The sequence below is a fragment of the Schistocerca serialis genome, chromosome 1, assembly GCF_023864345.2.
Source record: "Schistocerca serialis cubense isolate TAMUIC-IGC-003099 chromosome 1, iqSchSeri2.2, whole genome shotgun sequence".
In the NCBI taxonomy this organism is placed as follows: domain Eukaryota; kingdom Metazoa; phylum Arthropoda; class Insecta; order Orthoptera; family Acrididae; genus Schistocerca; species Schistocerca serialis.
Window position 1 is genome coordinate 979,033,241 of NC_064638.1, and position 24,509 is coordinate 979,057,749.

A 24,509-nucleotide genomic window follows, 5' to 3' on the forward strand; every position below is an offset into this window, starting at 1 on the left:
GTGGTCTCGATCCTGCTACTGCAGTCGTCTACTTCGATCAACGACTGCTATGTCAAGAAAGTGGGCTCTTCATGTATGTCTGTCTTGAAGTTTGTGCACATGATTTACTGATTTCCACCAGGCACTTTGGTGAACACTTTCCGAGTGAAGACACACAACTGTAAAGTATCATTTATCCTAAAAGTCTCGCAGTGTTGTCCTTGGGTTAAAAATGGTTCAAATGGCTCTGAGCACTATGGGACTTAACATCTGAGGTCATCAGTCCCCTAGAACTGAGAACTACTTAAACCTAACTAACCTAAGGACATCACACACATCTATGCCCGAGGCAGGATTCGAACCTGCGACCGTAGCGGTCGCGCGGTCCAGACTGAAGCGCCTAGAACCGCTCGGCCACACCGGCCAGCTGTCCTTAGGTTAGTTAGGTTTACGTAGTTCTAAGTTTAGGGGACTGATGACGTCATATGTTAAGTCCCATAGTGATTAGAGCCATTTGAACCTAAAAGTCTTGTTCAGCTTTGCGACCGTGCTCTTGACAAAGGCCCAAGTTAAATGGCATTAAATTCGCGGTGTGCTAAAGGCAACCACAGAAGTTTAATTCGCTATTCCACTGAGAGCAGTGCACTTGCCAAAAGGTGTTCCTCTGGTCTGAAGTGCGTTCGCACGTATTCCAGTAGGTCTGCTTTAGCAAATTCCTCATATGACATGACATTAGATAGAAGCTCTATGTTATTACTTTCCAACCATTTAATAACAGAATTCTTCCACCATCTCACTGAAGGATTTCATGACACTGGATTTATCATGGTGTAGCATGGAGCCTGATCTATAACAATTGCAGATCTATTTGGCAGTTGTTTGAAAACGCTCCTAAACCATTTTTCATTGTGTTTGGCATTCGACTCAAAAGTGATAACTTGCACTTCCTTTTTACCAAGTATAAAACAAGCCAGCTCTTCGTACGAACCCATCTACGTTCTCGATGTGGCACATTATATTCCTTTTTTTTTTTTTGGACCAAGGCGGTATTTGAATTCCTCCTTCACAGCCATTCCGCGCATGAACATTTCCATATACACTCTCTGACGCATAAGGCACTTATTGTTTGTGTCATCCAAATGGTGGCAATGATTTGCACCACACTAACTCAGTGTAATAAATAATCCCTCTGGAGTTTCTCAAGCATCTTATTTCCAGGAAGAAATGGTCTCTTCTCCCTGCTACTTGGTTATTCTCCATCAGCACTGATTTCTTGTTGAACCTTTTGTAGCTGAAGCCCAATTTCCGAAAAGCACGCCAAAGGGTTGTTTCATTCGAATCAGGAAACACCGAAACACTTGCATGATTTTCTTCTGGAGCTGCATGGTTAATTCTGAAGTCATGGTCTTGAAACACAGCTTCATTTACATAAACTTTTGTCACCTTTCATAAAATATTTCCATACTACACTTGATTAGTTTCATACCAACTGGAACGTCGACACAACAATAAGGCTTCGTTACGGATGGAGGTCCGTCTGGCTCGTAAGCGAGCATGGAGCAAACGAAGGACGTCATTGCCACCCTGTGTTGTAGGGACGTGAAAGGGGAAATGTTTACTTATTTCCGCCTAGTGCTGACAACCCAGTGGTTCGTGCGCTTCGTCCCGTTCAGCAGGTGTAAGTTTACGGCAGACGTTAAAAAGCATATCGTAGAGGTGTTCATGCACAAACACATTTGTTACGTCATTTATTTCTGAATTGATACACACAACATAAGACTTAGCCACGCTTCTTACGCACTATTGTTAGATCCTTGATGTTGGCAGCAATCATAAACAGAATACAGTCGACACAAAATGTTCCGACTCGTGCCGACGTTACACCGCGAGTCCTAGTGGACAGTCAAAGTTCTTTCCATAATCAAGCTATAGACGACAGGCCAACATTCAGCAGGCTTTAAAGCAAAAAAGGAATAACTGAAATAATTAATCGAAAGGATAATCGATTATTAAAATTAAAGGATGTGAAAGAAACATGTCTACATCCATAATCGATTACCAGCAAAATTTAATAGCCCATCCCTGTTGCCCGTAAACACACACACACACACACACACACACACACACACACCACACACATACACACAAAGAGAACTGCATGCAATTTGACTACATGGAATGCAAGCCAGCAGCACTGTAGCTAGCACAGCGTTTATACGACATTGCAGTACCTGTGTTGTTCCGAAGTAAGATGCAGTATTCCTTCGGACATACATGTATGTATCCCGGTCCGGTAAAATTTTTTGTTTTTGTCTTTCCATTACACAGCTAATAGTTGTCCATACACGCAACTGCGAATACCTTTCATGCATCGTAGCATTCGGTTCACTGAGGGTGATTGTTTCTGTCGCTGGTTGCAAATGAGGTATAGTTGTATTTCTCTTCGATTCGTGCACAAGTTGTCATTGCTTTGGTTATCATTGCGCATGTTAGCTATTATTCTTTTCTGGAAAGTGGTCTATTCAACACGAAGCGGCACGAAGAATCTGGGTGGCGCACAAAATAGGAAAGTAACTACTGAACAAAATAAGAATGTGCCTCTGAAGTTAAAATAGTTGGCGAATATTTTTCGAAGCGTGAAAATGCAAATTTGAACAATTTCTTCCTCTCACAGTAATATTAGAATTCAAGGTAAAATTTCATCACCATTAAATGAATGAGTTTACTGTGGTGAAATACGTGGCAGTAGTGGTGATAATAGTTAGGAGAGGAAGAGACATAGTTAAAGATGAGAGCTTGTGAAGATAGCACAGATTTTCCAACTTTTGAAATGTGGACACTCGAGAAAGACAAAGCTAAAAAAAATGTAAATGTCGTGTGACTAGGGCCTCCCGTCGGGTAGACCGTTCGCCGGGTGCAAGTCTTTCGATTCGACGTCACTTCGGCGACTTGCGCGTCGATGGGAATGAAATGATGATGATTAGGACAACACAGCACCCAGTTCCTGAGCGGAGAAAATCTGCGACCCAGCCGAGAATCGACCCCGGGCCTTGGGACTGACATGTTGTAGCGCTGACCACTTTTTTTCTTTTTTTGATCTCGTTTTGTTCTGTATTGTTCGTTGAATTTGTTCGGGGCGGACGTCCGATGACACCCGTTTAGGTTCTTCGTTAATCCGTTCACTCAGTTTTTTATTACAGAGGGTAGCTAACCCTCTGACCAAACACGCTGAAGCTACCGTTCCGGCTCCACTCAGCTACCGGGAGCGGACACGACAAAGCTAATGACAAGCAAAACCAAGTGTGATATGAAAGTCGGCAGTAAACGAAACCTCAAGAGGAGGGCTCCGGAAGGTTTCCGGCCTAGACTGCTACTATTCGTAGATCCGGCCCCAGCCTCAGTCTGATGCTATATTGTAGGTGTGATAACACAACACCCTCCTTGCCGTTATCGGCTTTCCAGATCTTGGAGCCGATACTTCTCACTCAAGAAACTCCATGACAGAACTGAGCGTGCGCCTTTGTCTTGCCGTCCCCGGTAGGACCGGGAATTAAACGCAGGTCCTGTGCATGGCAGTCAGATGCGCTGGCCGCTCAGTTACGGAGGTGGACAATAATAGGAACGGATCTTCTAGTTGCTGAGAGCAGTGACATATTTTGCAGTTTTTAAGGTTGACTATTACAGTTGGAGTTGTATATATAGTCAATGGACATTACACTTCTCTTTCTTGTGCACTGATACTAGTTGAAGTGGGTATTGTAAACGGAGGAAACAAGCTGAAATTGGCACGAAGCACCTCCCCTCTATGTATAGTATAGTGGCTTTGCTGAGTGTATATGTATGTAGCTTCATGTCTCATTATAACACTAACAATCCAAAAGCAGCTCAGCGAAGCTAAACAGGGCAGTGAACATTAACTACTAGGGAGTTGCAACACACAGTATTATCTCAGGGTGTATACGTGGACAAGGAAAAAAAATTCCCGGATTTTTCCCGGATTTCCAGGTTAAAAATTCACTTTCTCCCGGATGAAAATACACTTTTTCCGTGTTAAGTGACAGTATACTCTTCCTTGGCACTGTAAAACTCATCAGTCCTATGGTTTAACATGCGGGAGTAGAATTTCCCGGCACTTTAGAAAACGAAACTCAGAGGGGGGAAAACACGTTTTGAAAGACATTTGATGTGCAGCAATATGTACGCTGCATATTTTCGTATTACGAAGGTATAAATTTGAATTCCTCCAAACACCGTATGTTACTTTCCGAAACATTGAACTCGATATTGCGATGCTCTTTTGTAAGAAAGTCGTAGCTCCTGTCACGTGATCTCGCCAGCTGATGGCAGCATAGGACATATGAAAAGTGAGCCATCAGCAAGATCACTCTTAAGTAGCGCTAACACACAGATAAGAAAAGTTAATGGTTTAAATTAATATACACAGCATTCACGTATAATATTGGTCTCGAAGATTAATAAGCTGGAAGAGAAGCTAACCTTCCACATATAATGTTGATCTTTTTTGCGCGTGTTACACTGTAAGATACATCACACAAATGTGCCAGTAAAACGACGTAAATGTCTGATCTTTTAGACTCTAAATTCTTCTAAATGGTCGTCCTCAAAGAGTTGATTTTTAAATGAGAGTAAAAGATTAAAAGACCTTACGTACGGCATCAAAGAAACAATACATCAGATGATACTTCAAGAGCGAGCGTCGGAATTTCGTGAACCATACTAAAACGCATAATTCGGCTTAAAATGCACATTCGTATGTAAATTTTCTTGGAGTACCAGTACTGTACTATCTCATGTTTTGTTCTTTATTATGGCATAATGCCATACGTGCACTTGAAATGCAGCGAACAGTTGAAACTAGCCAGTAGTGTGAAATTAAACACTTCGTTTCAAATAAATTGACTGCCTCAGCAGAAAGATTAACTTTAAGCCAAATCTCTTTACCAAGCCGGCAAAAATAACTTCATTGATCGGTCAGAAAGGTGGAAATAAAATCTAATAACGTATTTTAGCCTTTATGCGAACGTATTTTAATTCATTTGATAGCTCCTGGCCACAAAAATTCATTTTATTATCATTTAACGTGAGAGCAATAAGCGAAGAGGAAACGACAAAATCACTGAACGTAAACACAGGTCACGTGGACGCTTTCCACCTCCCCACAACAACTAAGACTGCTCTGTGTATCAGCCCCAGATTTACTATATTTCCGAAGGGAGGCAACATTAAGCAGTGGCGCCCAGCCACACTTCTGTAACAAGAAGCGGGAAAAGGTACTACTCATACGAACTCAACTGCGCATGCTCAAGAGCCCCCCGCCCACGCCCCCCCCCTCCACCCCCCCCCCCCCCCCCGCGCAACAGCTCAAACGAATCTAATTTAAACAGTTGTCACGTCACGCTCATCGGAGGCAATTTGTTGTTATAAAGCATTGCATAGTCTTCCTAAAGCCTTTGACACACTTTGCTGTTGGCAGACGCTTGTATGAGCACTGTTTTGTTGCTGTATACGGTGCATTTCCTTTGCAACTTATGTTTTATTTTTGGTTTCTTTTTTTCTCTCGTTCATGCTTTGTTTCTGCAGTATTATTCTGCAGTAGAGTGATCCAGTAATATCCTTTGTTAGAGTATTGGTTCTTACCAGTCAAAATCACAAAAATTGAACTGAAAGCTAAAACAATGAAAAATTCCCGGAATTCTAAACAATTCCCGGGTTTTTCCCGGTTTTCTTCTGGATGAAAAAATTCCCGGGTTTTTCCCGCATCTCCCGGTTGTCCCGGGTCGTGTACACCCTGTATCTATTACAGGGCTATTACAAATGATTGAAGCGATTTCAGAAATTCACTGTAGCTCCATTCATTGACATATGGTCACGACACACTACAGATACGTAGAAAAACTCATAAAGTTTTGTTCGGCTGAAGCCGCACTTCAGGTTTCTGCCGCCAGAGCGCTCGAGAGCGCAGTGAGACAAAATGGCGACAGGAGCCGAGAAAGCGTATGTCGTGCTTGAAATGCACTCACATCAGTCAGTCATAACAGTGCAACGACACTTTAGGACGAAGTTCAACAAAGATCCACCAACTGCTAACTCCATTCGGCGATGGTATGCGCAGTTTAAAGCTTCTGGATGCCTCTGTAAGGGGAAATCAACGGGCCGGCCTGCAGTGAGCGAAGAAACGGTTGAACGCGTGCGGGCAAGTTTCACGCGTAGCCCGCGGAAGTCGACGAATAAAGCAAGCAGGGAGCTAAACGTACCACAGCCGACGGTTTGGAAAATCTTACGGAAAACGCTGAAGTAGAAGCCTTACCGTTTACAATTGCTACAAGCCCTGACACCCGATGACAAAGTCAAACGCTTTGAATTTTCGGCGCGGTTGCAACAGCTCATGGAAGAAGATGCGTTCAGTGCGAAACTTGTTTTCAGTGATGAAGCAACATTTTTTCTTAATGGTGAAGTGAACAGACACAATGTGCGAATCTGGGCGGTAGAGAATCCTCACACATTCGTGCAGCAAATTCGCAATTCACCAAAAGTTAACGTGTTTTGTGCAATCTCACGGTTTAAAGTTTACGGCCCCTTTTTCTTCTGCGAAAAAAACGTTATAGGACACGTGTATCTGGACATGCTGGAAAATTGGCTCATGCCACAGCTGGAGACCGACAGCGCCGACTTCATGTTTCAACAGGATGGTGCTCCACCGAACTTCCATCATGATGTTCGGCATTTCTTAAACAGGAGATTGGAAAACCGATGGATCGGTCGTGGTGGAGATCATGATCAGCAATTCATGTCACGGCCTCCACGCTCTCCCGACTAACCTCATGCGATTTCTTTCTGTGGGGTTATGTGAAAGATTCAGTGTTTAAACCTCCTCTACCAAGAAACGTGCCAGAACTGCGAGCTCGCATCAACGATGCTTTCGAACTCATTGATGGGGACATGCTGCACTGAGTGTGGGAGGAACTTGATTATCGGCTTGATGTCTGCCGAATCACTAAAGGGTCACATATCGAACATTTGTGAATACCTAAAAAAACTTTTTGAGTTTTTGTATGTGTGTGCAAAGCATTGTGAAAATATCTCAAATAATAAAGTTATTGTAGAGCTGTGAAATCGCTTCAATCATTTGTAATAACCCTGTACTTAACGGTGGCAATTCTATCTCTTTAGCGCAAGAGGGCAAGTGGATAATGCCTCATTACAAGACAAATGATCGTTTACTTGAAACCAGTCAAGCTATAAAAACGTCAATGAGTCAGTTGGTGCCAGTTCATTTACATAAGTGATTCAGTGAAGTTCCAAAACATGGGAAATACTGCCAAATATATGACAGCAAATAAACTACTGCCAAACATATGACAGCAAATAAACTATCTTTTTATGTAAGTAGCACATACAAACAACACGCGCATAAAAACAAGCATTCAGTCAGACCTGAGTTTCTCCTGGTGTATACAACTTTCAAATAACTTCCGGGAATTCAGCCAGGTAACATTTATAGCGACCGCCGATATTTCGGCGGGAGAACACCCCGCCATTTTCAAGGCGGTCGCTGAAAGTGTTACCTGGCTGAATTCCCGGAAATTATTTGAAAGCATTCAGTCATCTTACATGTAGACTTGTGTGAAGTTGTAACAACAAGGTAGTTTACAATCTGGCTGCAAAAAAGAAAGCACAAACATGGCCGCATATGAAAGGTAGTTGCCTACAACCACTAATGTATCGAAAACTTTCACTAGGATTTTCTTTGAACAATGGCCTCAATATAAAACTTATTTGCTCATCGCAGCCACAGCCTCTCCGCCACTGTTCAATGTTCATGATAAATTACCCAGTTATAAAAAAAGACCAAATATGCCTTTGCGTGATCTCTTTCAAAACCGATACGCAAAGTCAATCAAAGCAAGCTATCGAATTAAAATATTCGATTAATAGCAAACGATGAAAATATGGCAGCAAATAAATGGCATCTGCATACATCAGTCCGAAAAACGATCGGTGTCTATTGATACGTGTCGGTATATGCGTCGAAAGTAGAGAAAATACGGATACTAAAAATTGCCTAATATGAATAATTATATGCACTAACGATGACTATTGCGTACACCAAACAAATGCTACATTGAATGAAGATTTAAAATACAGTACATCAATAATGTTCGTGAATATCTGTCATAAAAATTGACATGGTCGGCGGAAAAAAATGTTAAACCGTGTGTGGTATGTTGAGATACTGCTTGTCATATGTTTTGTTTAAATTCAAAAGCAAGAAAGCAAGAACATAAATACCGTCTACATCTTATCAGCATACAGTTCATTCGAAAAAATAACAGATTACAAGATCAAATTAATGCTTACTAAGCTGTGCATTAGGACTTCTGCCGATCCCTTTCAATTAGACTGTCCATACCTTCAGTTCTCTGGTCAAGGCATTCTAGTCAACAATTCTGTATTTATTGCATTATCATAGGAGAGTGACCATAACCCAATGCTACAACTGGTATTATTATTGGAAAAATTTGTGCAATTCACTGCAGAGGGCCTGGTAAACTAAAATATGTGGTTAATAGTTGTGTAGTTTCTTCTGATTTTACACTTGATTTTATAACGTTTTATTCCGATAGATGTGTAATACAGAAATATTGTGTGCTTTGGTACCAAATTAACACACATTTCGAAGTTCGGTGGTTCTGAGTCCTAGTAGACTGTATGGCTATGATTTGACATCAGAGACAAGGCAGTTGAATTCATTTAATTTATGAACTCATTGCAAAAGATTTCAATTTATAGGCTCTTTTCAGATTTTGGGCTTTCTTTGACTTGCCTTCATGGTGGTAAGCAAGATTCTCTATTGTTATTTGATGTTTACTTGTACTCATGTACTGCATACCACTTCAATATTTTGTGATTGGTCATAATTGATTTTTCGTATCTGTATATGTAGTCATCCTTTGGCTTTGTTACGGCAGCTTGTCTTTTTTTGATGATCTTCTGTGGGGTCTAGTAATTACATGGTGAAATTTCTTTTCTTTATATGCAAGAAATGGTTTGTAGAAATTAAAAAAAAATCAACATTGAACAGATTTATACAAATGCAGAATGCCATGTTTTCAGGTACTCGCAAATATTGTTTGTTTTTTGGAAAGAAGAACATACTGGTATGTCTTGTTTTCTTTTCTCTTCATATGAAGATTGCAATCGAAGTAGCATCTTCGTTTGTCGTTGGTTAACAGTCTTCAGTTCGGAGATGTAACATTCATAACATCTGATTCAATGGTCATATACAGAAATGAAGATAATTATTGTTTAACGTCCGTCATATGACGGGGATACAAAAAATGGTTCAAATGGCTCTGAGCACTATGGGACTTAACATCTATGGTCATCAGTCCCCTATAACTTAGAACTACTTAGACCTAACTAACCTATGGACGTCACACAACACCCAGTCATCACGAGGCAGAGAAAATCCCTGACCCCGCCGGGAATCGAAACCGGGAACCCTGGCGCGGGAAGCGAGTGACGGGATACAAGCTAAACTGAATTCGGCAGTGGGGTCTTCAAAGGGAAACATGGCAGCATTCGCCCAATATATATTTTAGGAAAATCACCCAAAAACTAATCGTTATGTCCACGCAGCAATTTGAAACAAGCTCATCCAAAATGTGAGTCAGTGGCTTAACGATTGTGCCAACCCGCTCAGTGGGATTAAGAGGCGAACCGCTATATTGGCAGTAGAACAAAATAGTTCATATAATCGGCGATAATGTTGTTCGAGAACCATCTCGGCGTTTGTCCTAAGGGATACAGAGAAATAACGGGAAACCTCTTCCAGAGAGAAGAGTGCTTTGTAATGTACCACTAAATGCAGCCCTACAGTTGCCTATGGACTTGACCTGTGTCTTAGTTGATAACTGGTCGAGTATAACAAGGGTTAAAAAAATTTGTGATTTGACTGAACTATTTTCTAAAATATGAAGGCATAGATTTTAATTGGCAGAGAAGTGGTGGCAATCGAATATAAATTTAAATGTTAGGAAGTCTTTTTCTGAAGGTATTTCTCTACAGAGTAGCCTTTTACGGAAGTCAAATGTGGAACATAAACTGTTAAGACGAATACAGAAGCTACTGGAGTATGCTACAAGAAAATTCTGAAAATTAGATTGTCAGTTCGGATAACTAATGAAGAGGTACTGAAATGTACTCGGAAGAAATGAAATTTATGGGTCAAACTGAAATCGGCAATGGGGTCTTCAAATGGAAACATCCCAGCATTCGTTTTAGGTAAACCACCCAAAAACTATTAATCGAGGGAAATGTAGGGGACAAGATTTGTTGAGGTAGAGCAAGGCCAGACAGGTTCAAATGGACGTAAGTTGCAATAATTATGCAGACATGAAGAGGGTTGCATAGGATAGGCTAGCATCGAGAGATGCATCAAATCAATCTTCGAACTAACGAACACATCATCATCTTGTTATGAACACTCTAGGCAACGACAATTACAATAACAAAAACAGCATCCTTTAGATGCCCCAACTACAATTAGAATTCTCCTCTTCCCGAACTGGAGTCCACTGTATTAACTACTGCGCTCCCCCACCCTGCTTCAGCATGACAGCTTAAGGAAGAAAGAGTGTTAAATTGTATTAACGCTCTGTTTCCTTTTGCTTTTGTATCACTTCGACAGTGACGTCGTTGATGTAGCGTTTACTGAATTGCTAAGATACGGCCGTGAGTTCAAAGCACGCCTATTTTCCTAGAAAAAGAAGACGCAGAATATCACAATCTGGCTATTGTAATTGCTGTGGCAAGATTTGTCTTGTAAGCTCCGTCAACACATCTGATGCCGTGGCTGGTCCAGCGTGGGTCCTTACGTTGACGCCTGCTGACAGCGGCATGGTCGCTGAATTATACAGGCAGGCTGTATGGTCGATTGACGGTGAATCCGAAAACCAGCAACGGCTAACCTACTTTCACAGGTGAGCGAGCCAATCTGTTAACACGGTAGCCATGGAAACCGCGCTCAGCAATCCCCGCCAAAGAGAACTGAACTGAGTATATCTATCATTAAGTGAGATACGTTAATTTATCAATGATACTGTTGGTTGAGCTCCATGGGTGTGGATTAAATTATATGAAGAAATATAGCCACAAGACATTTTGTATAGCTGTTTTGATCCCGAGATGGATTTCGGATTGTATTATTTCGTAGTCAGAGGGCGAATGCTGTGCTGCATCAGTGAAGCTAAGCATATGTGTAGTATTCATATCAAAGCAAGAGGAGGAGCAACAACTTACAGAATAATAGGAAGCAGCAGACTTCGAGATGCAGTCGACAGAAACGTTTTATTGGTTGGTTGGTTGATTTTTTGGGGGAAGGGGACCAAACAGCGACGTCATCGGTCCCATGGGATTAGGAAAGGACGGGGAAGGAAGTCCGTCAAGCCCTTTCAAAGGAAGCATCGAGGCATTTGCCTGACGCGATTTAGGGAAATCACGGAAAACACAAATCAAGATGGCCGGACGCGGGTCTGAACCGTCGTCCTCCCGAATGCGAGTCTGTGTGCTAACCACTGCGCCACCTCACTCGGTTGGTTTTATTGATGAACATATAAATATATTAAGATAATTGAAGATGGGTGAAAACGCGAAATGCACCTTGCATAAAAAACTGCATACAAAGTGTCTGGTTGCAGTATTGCTTTAAATAACTGCCAAACTATTGTTTAATGAATAAAATTAACAAACTGCCTTATAGCTGTGATAGTTTTTTTTAATTTTTTCATATCGTCAGATGCAGGGGAGAAAGGGGCGGATTGGGCTACCAGGGCAGAACGGTCTCGGTGGTCTAATTTTTTCTAGGTGCTCAGAATGACAAATGTGTACCACCAACGTCTCTTACGGTTTAGTAAGGTTGCAAGGCGCACTGGTTTCATAGTCTGTCTACAAAAGTGAGCGGATTCCCTATTATAATTTACCATACTGTTACAAATGAGGTAAGTTTGTCATAGTTCTTTTCTTCACGATGAACGTTTATTCACTAAACCAGCATGTTCTTAGCCATCTTTGTGTACAATGCAGTTGTGAAAAATTTTTTTACGATGGTTATTAAATATTTTTTCAATAAATGTGCGTTCGGGGAGAAATAGACTCCTGGTATAGTCCGTTTCAACCTGGTCGCCTTTTATTCTTCATCTGACGTATTCTACGGCATGTTCTATCTTTCTCATTTGCAGATGGTACGTCATTATGTACGGAAAACAGAGTGACAAAACTGGTCCACCGGAAACATTTGGAAAAATTTGGAAATTTGTGGTAAGTTCATGTGGGACCAAACTGCTAAGGTCATCGGTCCCTACGCTTACACACTACTTAAACTAACTTACGCTAGCAAAAACACACACACCCATGCCCGAGGGAGGACTCGAACCTCCGACGGGGGTAGCCGCGCGAACCGTGGCAAGGCGCCCTGGACCACACGGGTACGCCGCGCGGCCAGGAAACATTGAAGAAGCTGTTGAATCGGTAATCAGAAAAACGATGACCCACGAAAAATCGTCGAAACGAAGAGTTACATCAGGGCAAACAAGAGAGGCAAAACCGCTGTTGTCACATCTCCCTACTAGAATCGGTCAAAAGATCTCTGCACGCTGGAGAAGCTAAGCAGAATAGAGCTCGAGAAGGGAAGAAGAAAGTGAAAGGAAACTGAAAAGGTCTTCAGTCAAAGAAGAGTAAGACAAAAGAAAAAGGAAGTGAGTTTATAGAAAATTAAACATCGAAGACGACAAAGATGCGGCATTTATGTGATGCAGGGAATTATATTCCACTTCAGCTGAGGGTTGTATTGCATGTCAGAAGTGGCCTCATAAATCGTGTGCTGGTGTAGATAGTGAGGACGATGAAGCCCAACTTATTTGTAAGACTGAAAGGTTTGTTAAAAGAAAAAGAAAAAAAGAGAGAGAGAGAGAGAGAGAGAGAGAGAGCAATGTCCTTTCCCCCAGTCTGCAAATCCGAACGGACTTAACGACACTTTCTTAGTTTATTGATATAACAAACGAAATAAATTATTTTACGTTACCTCATTTGCGAATTGTTGTACAAAAAGTGTGAATAAACGGTTCATAATTTTTCTAAAAAAATTTCGTCACTGAGTCCTCATAAAATTTGGTTCAAACTTTAGGCCAGCCGTTCCGCCCCGGCCTCCCCTAACAGAACGAGAAAAAGATAAATGCCACGAGTAATACATCACTAGTTTTTTAACGGATTGATCGGTTTCGGCAAATAAGGTATCTACGTATGCCTGAACACGATTTTCAATACACTTTTTGCTAATAATGCGTCTGTCTGTGTTAGGTAATCCGACTTCAGATATTAAATACCAGCCCCTCGCTGTATCAACGCCGGTTCGTATCTATTTAGGAACACGCATGTAAAAGACAGGCCGTATGAAACAAGTCAGAAGACTGATGATACAAAAAAAGAAAGAAAAAATATAAAAGGCAGTCGCGCTGCGTGTCTCCCGATTGTTGACGAAGTAAGTGTAAATGCGATTATGTGTACAGTCTTACGGCATATCTTTAAAGTCGACAGCCCGCGGGAGCGATGTGCTCACCTTGAGCGCTACGGTCTTGTCGCCGTGGACGAAAGGTGCGGTGGCGGCGGAGGCGGCGGCGCCGTTGAAGGGCAGCGCGGAGGCGGCGGGCTGGGCGCCGTGGGCAGCGGCGGCTGCTGCCTTGATGCGGCGCTGCCTCAGCACGATCAGCAGGATGGCCGCCGTCAGCAGCACGATCACCGCCGACAGCGCGCCGATCACCGGCCCGATGTAGGCCGGCGCGGGGGCGGGCGCCGCAGCCGCCGAGTCCGCCACCTCCTGGCGCGGGGGCGGCTGGTCCGCATCGCCGGAGGCGGCCCCAGCAGGAGAAGGAGCGACAGGCGCCGTCGGAGGCACTTGCGGCTGTTGCACTTCGTCACGCTGTGGCGAGTCCTCCATGAGCACTTCCGCCGCCGAGAAGTTGCCTGGCACTACCACTGAAACAACAGTACGCACAGATTAGGAGTGGATACTTTCATTCAGGTCTTAATCTCTGGAATGTTAACTACTGGAAGACTATCTTGTCATTCTTCTGTAGCTTATCGTATAAAGTATCTGTTCTCACCTGCATGGAACAGCTGTTGTAGAGATACACATTAGAAAAACGGTACGCGCTTCTACTGAACCACACCCCCAATTTCGTATTCCTAAACCAATGATGATAATACAACGAATTGGATTCGCATTTTTCGAATCCAGATTGACGCCAGTGATTGTGACACATGAAAATTTTTGTGCCAGACAGGGACTCGAAAGCGGATTTCTTGCTTAGCACGAGCGATCATCTTAACTACTTCGGCTCTCAGGGAATGCCTCCAGGAGCGAAACAGACGTCGTACATCATGAAGTCCAGAAACAATTGCAGTATCTCCATTGTCTCTAGTGCCGCGAGATCAATTCCGTATAACCTGACGAGCACTTCCAGAAACGAATTCATTGAAAATTATTTCGAGCAATTAGTTCATGAGCCCACTCTAACAGTAAACTGTTGGGAAAACACATTTGACGCCTTAGCGACAAATAATCCTATGGTAATCACGAACATCAAAACGTATACAGCCATTAGTGAACACAGGATTGTCACAGCGAGACTGAATACCCGAACTCCAAAATACATCAAAAATATAAGAAAAATATAGCTATTCAAAAAAAACAGAAAAAATTCGCTTGACGCTTCCTGAGAGACCATCTCCAATCCTTACAAATTAATAGTGTAAGTGTAGACCAGATGTGGTTTGAATTCAAAGAAATACTATCGACAGCAGTTGAGAGTCTTGTACCAAATAAATTAACAAACGACGGATCTGCTCCCCCGCGCCGGCCGCGGTGGTCTAGTGGTTCTAGGCGCGCAGTCCGGAACCGCGGGACTGCTACGGTCGCAGGTTCGAATCCTGCCTCGGGCATGGATGTGTGTGATGTCCTTAGGTTAGTTAGGTTTAATTAGTTCTAAGTTCTAGGGGACTGATGACCACAGAAGTTAAGTCCCATAGTGCTCAGAGCCATTTGCTCCCCCGCGGTGCACAAAACGGTCAGAAACAACCAGGTGTGGCTTGAATTCAAAAAAATACTATCGACAGCAAGTGAGAGATCTACACTAAAGCCAAAGAAACTGGTAGACCTGCCTAATATCGTGTAGGACCCCAGCGAGAAGTGCCGCAGCACCATGTGGCATGGACTCGACAATGTCTGAAGCGGTGCTGCAGAGCTGTCCATAAATCCATAAGAGTATGAGGGAGTGGAGATCTCTTCTAAGCAGCACGTTGCAAGGCATCCCAGATATGCTCAATAATGTTCATGTCTGGGGAATTCGGTGGCCAGCTGAAGTGTTTAAACTCAGAAGCGTGTTCCTGGAGCCATTATGTAGCAATTCTGGACGTGTAGTGTGTCGCATTCTCCTGCTGGAATTGTCCAAGTCCATCGGAATGCACAATGGACATGAATAGATACAGGTGATCAGGCAAGATGCTTATGTACGTGTCACCTGTCAGAGACGTATCTAGACTATCAGGGGTCCCATATAACTCCAACTGCACACGCCTCTTACCATTACAGAGCCTCCACCAGCTTGAACAGTCCTCTGCTGATATGCAGGGTCCATATATTCATGAAGTTGTCTCCATACCCGTGCACAACCATCCGCCCGACACAATTTGAAACGAGACTCGTCCGACAAGGCAACAAGTTTCCAGTCATCAACAGTCCATTGTCGGTGTTGACGGGTCCAGGCGAGGCGTAAAGCTTTGTGTCCTGCAGTCATCAACAGTACACGAGTAAACCTTCAGCTCTGAAAGCCCATGTCGATGATGTTTCGTTGAATGTTTAGCACGCTGACACTTGTTGATGACCCAGCATTGAAATCTGCAGCAATTTGCGGAAGATTTGCACTTCTGTCACGTTGAACGATTCTGTTCAATCGTCGTTGGTACCGTTCTTGCAGGATCTTTTTCCAGCCGCAGCGATGTCGGAGATTTAATGTTTTACCGGACTCCTGACATTCACGGTACACTCGTGAAAACGTCGTACGGGAAAATCCGCACTTCATCGCTACCTCAGAGATGCTCTGTCCCATCGCTCGTGCGCCGATTATATCACCACGTTCAGACTCACTTAAATCTTGATAACCTGCCATTGTAGCAGCAGTAACCGATCTAACAACTGCACCAGACACTATTCTTTTACATAGGCATTCCCGATCACAGCGCCGTATTCTGACTGTTTACATATCTCTGTATTTGAATACGCATACCTATACCAGTTTCTTTGGCTCTTCAGTGTCTATCAAATGAATTAACAAACGACGGAGCTGATCCACTGTAGTACACAAAACAGATCAGAACATTGTTGCAGAAACAACGAAAAAAGCATGCCAACTTTAAACGAACGCAAAATCCCCAAGATTGGCAACATTTTACAGAAGCTCGAAATTTTGCGCAGACTTCAACGTGAGCTGATTATAACAGTTCCCTTGACGAAACTTTGTCTCGAAACTTGGCAGAAAATTCAAACAGATTCTGGTCGTACATAATCAGTGCCTTCTCTGAGCGATACCAATGGAAATACTATCGATGACAGTGCTGCTAAAGAAGAGTTACTAAACACAGCCTTCTGAAATTCCTTCACCAAAGAAGACGAAGTGAATATTCCAGAATTCGAATCAAGAACAGCTGCCAACATGAGAAATTTATAAGTAGATGTCTTCGGAGTAGTGAAGCATCTTAAATCACTTAACAAAAGCAAGACTTCCGGTCCAGATTGTATGCCAATTAGGTTCCTTTCAGAGTATGCTGATGCCATAGCTCCATACTTAACAATCATATACAACCACTCGCTCGACGGAAGATCCGTACCCAATGACTGGAAAGTTGCACAGGTCAGGCCAATCTTCAAGAAAGGCAATTAGACTAATCAATAAATTACAGGCACATATCATTAACGTCGATATGCAGCAGGATTTTGGAACATTATGAATTACCTCGAAGAGAAAGGTCTCTTGACACATAGTCAACACGGATTTAGAAAACATCGTTCTTGTCACACGAAGTGCGGGGTGCTATCGACACGGGATTTCAAATTTATTCTGTATTTCTAGATTTCCAGAAGGCTTTTGACTCCGTACCTCACAAGCAGTTAGTAAACAAATTGCGTGCTTTTGGAATATCCTCTCAGTTACGTGATTGGATTCATGATTTCCTGTCAGAGAGGTCACAGTTCGCAGTAACTGACGAAAACTCATCGAACAAAACAGAAGTGATTTCTGAATTTCCCAAGGTAGTGTTATAGGCCCTCTGCTGTTCCTCGTCTATAAAAGCGATTTAGGAGGCAATCCTAGCATCTCTCTCAGATTGTTTGCAGATGATGCTGTCGTTTATCCTCCAGTATAGTCATCAGAAGCTCAAAACCAATTGCAAAACGATTAAGGTACGATATCTGTATGGCGCGAATATTGGCAACTGACCCTAAATAATGAGAAATGTGAGGTCATCCACCTGAGTGCTAAAAGGAATACTAAACTTCGGTTACACTATAAATCAATCAAATCCAAAGGCCACAAATCCAATTAAATTCCCAGGAATTACGATAATGAAATACTTAAATTACAAATAACATATAGAAAATGTTGTGGGGAAGGCGAAACAGAGACTATGTTTCATTGGCAGAACACTTAGAAGATCTACTAAAGAGACTGCCTACACTAACCTTGTCCGTACTCTTTTGGAGTACTGCAGCGCTGTTTGAGATACTTACCAGCTAGGATTAACAGAGTACATCGAGAAAGTTCAAAGAGCAGCAGAACGTTTTGTACTATCGAGAAATAGGGAAGAGAGTGTCACTGACATGATACAGGATTTGGGGTGCACATCATTTAAATAAAGGCGTTTCTCGGTGGCACGATCTTCTCACGCAATTTCAGTCACCAACTTTCTCCTCTGAATGCGAAAATATTTTGTCAACGCTGGTCTACACAGGGAGAAACGATTTCACAATGAAAAAAGGGAAATCAGAGCTCGCTCCTAAAGATATAGGTATTCTTTCTTTCCGATCGCTTTTCGAGCGTGTGAAGTTAGTGTGAAAGTTGTTTGATGAGCCCTACGTCAGGCACTGAAGTGTGATTTGCAGACTAGATGTAGAAGTATAACGGTAAAGATGCCGATACAGTTAGTATGTGTCATATCTTGGGCCTACTCATCATCTCTGCCGGACCGGAGCCCATAGGTGATGTGGGGGGGGGGAGTTGTTGTTGTTGTTGTTGTTGTTGTTGCGGTCTTCAGTCCTGAGACTGGTTGGATGCAGCTCTCCATGCTACTCTATCCTGTGCAAGCTTCTTCATCTCACAGTACCTACTGCAGCCTACATCCTTCTGAATCTGCTTAGTGTAATCACCTCTTGATCTCCCTCTACGATTTTTACCCTCCACGCTGCCCTCCAGTACTAAATTAGTGACCCCTTGATGCCTCAGAACATGTCCTACCAACCGATCCCTTCTTCTAGTCAAGTTGTGCCACAAACTCATCTTCTCCCGAATTCTATTCAATACGTCCACATTAGTTATGTGATCTACCCATCTAATCTTCAGCATTCTTCTGTAGTACCACATTTCGAAAGCTTCTATTCTCTTGTCTAAACTATTTATCGTCCACGTTTCACTTCCATACATGGCGGGGGGGGGGGGGGGGGGGAGTAGTGTCATCCAAATATAGGGGCGTTTGGCGCCTGCCGACTTGACCCACGGCAGTTGATATGAGGGAGGCAGCAGAGTGAGTCGCAGGCGAGCGCGGTGTGCACAATCACGCATCGGGGCTAGAAAGCGGTCTCAAACATTCATAACTGTTGGTTCACGTTAGTTTTGTTCAAACTGGGACAACATATAGTATTTTGCGGCGACCGGAATGAATCAGAAAAGCAATGACTAACTGTAATAAGTGTTGCGGCATCGTGTGAATTCTAACGTGCTGTGAATGAACTTTAGACGTTTGCTATGAACTTATAGTGTAATATGTCTGTCTCTGTAGCCGAGTGGTTAGCAAATCTGAGTCTCATGCGGGCGTCCTGTGTTCAATTTCCGGTACTGCCAGAGATTGTTCTTTGGTGGGAGGAATGGAATGTGGTGCACTCAGGCTCGTGATGCCAACTGATGTGCTATTTGAATGAGACGTAACGGTTCCGAGATCTCAAAAGTTGACAACAGCCGGGAGAGCGGTGTGCTGACCTCATGTCTTTCCTTACTGCATCTGCATGACGCCGTGTGGCGGTGGATGACATGACGGCTGGTCGACAAAGCGTGGTCTACAGCGTCTGATCGCAGAGTCTAGATTGATTTAGTTTTATAGTATACTACAGTGCCTAGTACAAACTGTTCTGATTTCAAGTCACCTTTTACATTTTTTTTAAATTTGTTACTGACTTACTTATGCGGAGTTATGTAAGAGTTTGATAGGACACGTATCACTTAGGCACACGGTTAGGAACATTATTACCGTGATACGTGTGTCTTGGGAGTGAAGCTATCTACCACTGCCGCCAAAATCAAGATCAAAATCAAGTCAATATGACAACAAACTAAAGAGGCCAATATTAAAGAACCAACATTAATCTAAAACCGGCACGGAGCGTTACACACGGCTTCCTACGACAGGACTGAAACGCCATATCTTCAAATGCAACTACTATGGATGAGGAGCGACCTTGGAAACAACCGTTGCAAAAAAACAAAAATAATTCATAGGTAAATTACTGTGGGTGACATACATCTAGGGAAGAAACGAAGAAGAAAAAAAGAAGAGAGAAGATGACGATGGACTACATGATGAACACACAGTGAAGAATCAGATATAACATGACCGCACGCAGCAGTCACTATTAGCAGAAAAAGAGAAGTGTGTCTGTTGGAAGTGCTATACGCGTGTAATTAGAATCGCTGGTAGGCGATTATGTATTTGGAATAACTGCATTAGGCGATAATAGTGCCATCATTGCTTGCTACTATCAGTTTAATAAGTCACAGCTGCAAAATACTAACGCGAATTCTTTACAGAAGAATGGAAAAACTGGTAGAAGCCGACCTCGGGGAAGATCAGTTTGGATTCCGTAGAAATGTTGGAACACGTGAGGCAATACTGACCCTACGACTTATCTTAGAAGAAAGATTAAGGAAAGGCAAACCTGCGTTACTAGCATTTGCAGACTTAGAGAAAGCTTTTGACAATGTTGATTGGAATACTCTCTTTTAAATTCTGAAGGTGGCAAGGGTAAAATACAGGGAGCGAAAGGTTATTTACAATTTGTACAGAAAGCAGATGGCTGTTATAAGAATCGAGGGGCATGAAAGGGAAGCAGTGGTTGGGAAGGGAGTGATACTGGGTTGTAGCCTATCCTCGATGTTATTCAATCTGTATATTGAGCAAGCAGTAAAGGAAACAAAAGAAAAGTTCGGAGTAGGTATTAAAATCCATGGAGAAGAAAAAAAATAACTTTGAGGTTCGCCGATGACATTGTAATTCTGTCAGAGACTGCAAAGGACTTGGAAGAGCAGTTGAAGGGAATGGACAGTGTCTTGAAAGGCGGGTATAAGGTGAACATCAACAAAAGCAATCCCGGGTTCGATTCCCGGCGGGGTCAGGGATTTTCTCTGCCTCGTGATGACTGGGTGTTGTGTGATGTCCTTAGGTTAGTTAGGTTTAAGTAGTTCTAAGTTCTAGGGGACTGATGGCCATAGATGTTAAGTCCCATAGTGCTCAGAGCTATTTGAACCATTTTTTGAACAAAAGCAAAACGAGGATAATGGAATGTAGTCGAATTAAGTCGGGTGATGCTGAGGGAATTAGATTAGGAAATGAGACACTTAAAGTAGTAAAGGAGTTCTGCTATTTGGGGAGCAAAATAACTAATGATGGGCGAAGCTGAGAGGATATAAAATGTAAACTGGTAATGGCAAGGAAAGCGTTTCTGAAGAAGAAAAATTTGTTAACTTCGATTAAATGCCAGGAAGTCGTTTCTGAAAGTATTTGTATGGAATGTAGCCATGTATGGAAGTGAAACATGGACGATAAATAGTTTAGACAAGAAGAGAATAGCAGCTTTCGAAATGTGGTGCTACAGAAGAATGCTGAAGATTAAATGGGTAGATCACGTAACTAATGAAGAGGTATTGAATAGAATTGGGAAGAAGAGGAGTTTGTGGCACAACTTGACTAGAAGAAGGGATCGGTTGGTAGGACATGTTCTGAGGCATCAAGGGATCAGCAATTTAGTACTGGAGGGCAGCGTGGAGGGTAATAATCGTAGAGGGAGACCAAGAGATGAATACACTAAGCAGATTCAGAAGGACGTAGGCTGCAGTAGGTACTGGGAGATGAAGAGGCTTGCACAGGATAGAGTAGCATGGAGAGCTGCATCAAAGCAGTCTCAGGACTGAAGACCACAACAACAACAACATTGCTTGTGAAGAAATTTGGTGTAATAAATATATATAATAAGTTACGTTTATTGCGTAATATCTCAGACAGTTCATCTTGGTAGCTGCGCGGCCAGGGCTGAGGATTGCCAAGCGACGGTGTCCGGCTGGATCGGAGATTTTAACCTCTACGGGACTGGGTGTCGTGTTGTCCTTACGTTCGCATCGTCATAACTGACATGCAGCTGTTGTGATGCCTCAATGGGCACGTCCCGAAAGCCAACAAACTGAACAAAAAAAAAAAAAAATCTCGGACAAGTGTTTGTGAGCATAGGACAGTAAATAGAAACCTTTAATACTGATAAATGAAATTAAAGATGAGAACTTGTCAGATTGGGAGGAGGATCAAATAGGCAATTTAAGTAAAACGGAATTTCCGATAGCAGACAGAGCCCGGGACTCAAGCGCGGGAAACGTGACCGCACGGCAAATTGTAAGACAGGAAGAATTAGGGGAAAGTCAAGATGACAGCGAGGTCGAGTGTACAGAACCGCCAAAGACAGGATTAGGAAACAATTTGGCTTCACTAAACATGAGGGCACCAATCAATTTATCAACTGAAGAAAGATTCGACAGGCATGCAATTGATACAAGCTAACCGCCAATGCTGTCAAAATCAAGATTTCGATGCCAAACAAATACGACAGCAAACTACAGAAGCCACCGTTCAAGAACCAACGTTACTGTAAACCTTACGTGGGGCTTTACAAAGAAAGGCAATGTGGAATGTTGTGGGAGCCATCCTTATCTTGCGTAACGTATTGTAAAACCATTCTTGAGGGTCTTTACGTGGGCCACGTTAACATATCCCGAAAATGTTGTACGGCAGCATTGCAGCTACACGAATTGCAGCCATGTACTACGACATTACCCGCCATCATTTCCGATAATGTTTACGGCAATAGATTTCCGGGTCACGGAGGCACACTAATGTCACAAAACGGTCAAACGCGAGCTGGTGGAAGTGCTTTTCATCCCAAAAGGAACAAAGAATTAAGACGAGAAATGAGGCTTTGCGGTGGCTTCTTTTTTAAGTAAGCGGTATGATTTAAAAAAATCTAATAAACTGTTGGTGAATACATACCTTTCTCCATAAATTTACCAGAATATCGAAATACAGTTTCGAATATCTCATACAAGCAACTGATCGATGAACTGCTAAAACAGATGGAAGTATGAGAGAGTGTGTATCAATTATAACATGAGTGGCGTTCACACTCCGGTTTATAGCTGCAGATGACTTGTAAAGTTTTACTTGCCTCCTTAGAGTGAATGATTTATCAATAAGCCTATTGGTGCAGCAAGTATGCAGTGCTTAGCTGGAAGACTCGAAAGATTTAATTATTATAAATTTGAAATAAGAATAAAAATTTTATTTATATTTTCTGTTTTTTTTTTTCATCAGCACACGAAAACACATGAGATACAGCTTACCCAGAATCAAGCATGAGTCCGACTTCATCGGCAACTTATTTTTCAGAATGCGATCTTTGTATACATTTCTTCGAAGTCCCTTGTTTCTTGTCGCAAATTAATCGCATGTATGAAATTATAGTTCTCTCGTTTGTCCACCTCTCCACTGCTGTACATAACAAACTTCCAGCGACGAACAACTAACAAAACAGGTGGCTATATGAACTCTCAGACTTTCGAACAAAACCGAAGCAACATTGTTTCCGCTCAAACAAGTGATTGCTACGCTGTCGCTGATAGAAGCAGGAAACAAAGGAGTGAAAAGGAAACATCTACAGACAGGACATCGGCAACACGTCGGCAATTAGATGCGACAGCTTGCAACATCAGAAATACTGCCCAACCATACCGTAAAATTACCGTGTATTGCAGCCGCATTACAGGAATGTTAACGGCAACGCTATTGCGGCCAAATATTGCCGGAAAATATGGCCTGTGTAAATGCACCTCAGCCAACGTGGAGTATATTTGGCTGCATCCAATACGTAACCTATGTTGCCAGGGCGACGAAGAAGAAGAAGATGTTGCTGGCGATAACTGTGGAACACGAGGTTCATTGGAGTGCTGGTTATATGTACGAGTGAAGTTCAGTAAGTAATGCAAAACTTTTTTCCTCGATAAATTTCGGTGGAAAAAACACGTAATTTCTTGTGGGACATAGTGAAATATTCCCGCTTCTGCCCCTATAGTTTCATGAAGTTCCCATAGGTCGCGGCCCTGCACGTAGTCTTCAAAATACTGTCTGTATGGTGGTGCGTTTCAAGCAGAGAGCTGTCATTAAGTTTCTTTTGGTGGAAAAACAGACCATCGCAAACGTTCGTAGGCGCTTCGTGTCGTGCTGTGATATGCAGATGATTAGCTTTTCAGAGCATTCACACATGGTTAGCGCCGCGCCGGTGGCGACACCTACAACGTGCTGACATGAGGAAGGTTTCCAACCGATTTCTCATACACAAACTGCAGTTGACTGGCGTTGCCTGGTGAAACGTTATAGCGAAGCCTCGTGTAAGGAGGAGAAATGTGTACCATCAAGTTTCCGACTTTGATAATGGTCGGATTGCCATTTATCGCATCGCGACATTGCTGCTCGTGTTGGTCGAGATCCAAAGACTGTTAGCAGAATATGGAATCGGTGGGTTCAAGAGGGTAATACGGAACGCCGTGCTGGATCCCAACGGCCTCGTATCACTAGCAGTCGAGATGAGAGGCACCTTATCCGCATGGCTGTAACGGATCGTGCAGCCACGTCTCGATCCCTGAATCAACAGATGGGGACGTTAGAAAGACAACAGCCATCTGCACGAACAGTTCGACGACGTTTGCAGCAGCATGGACTATCAGCTAGGAGACCATGGCTGCAGTTACCCTTGACGCTGCATCACAGACAGGGGCGCCTGCGATGGTGTACTCAACGACGAACCTGGGTGCACGAAAGGCAAAAAGTCATTTTTTCGGATGAATCCAGGTTCTGTTTACAGCATCATGATGGTC

At 42.8% G+C, this 24,509-nt stretch overlaps 1 protein-coding gene across 3 annotated transcripts in view; it reads right to left on the reverse strand.

The window, feature by feature from the left end:
* The window catches only part of LOC126412923 (discoidin domain-containing receptor 2-like), a 911,045-nt gene that overhangs the window by 140,365 nt on the left and 746,171 nt on the right, over positions 1-24,509 (reverse strand). For all 3 annotated transcript variants that reach the window (XM_050082831.1, XM_050082824.1, XM_050082815.1), the window contains exon 9: positions 13,616-14,031. In XM_050082831.1, coding sequence (XP_049938788.1) covers positions 13,616-14,031 — 416 coding nt within the window. The remainder of the gene's footprint in view (positions 1-13,615; positions 14,032-24,509) is intronic.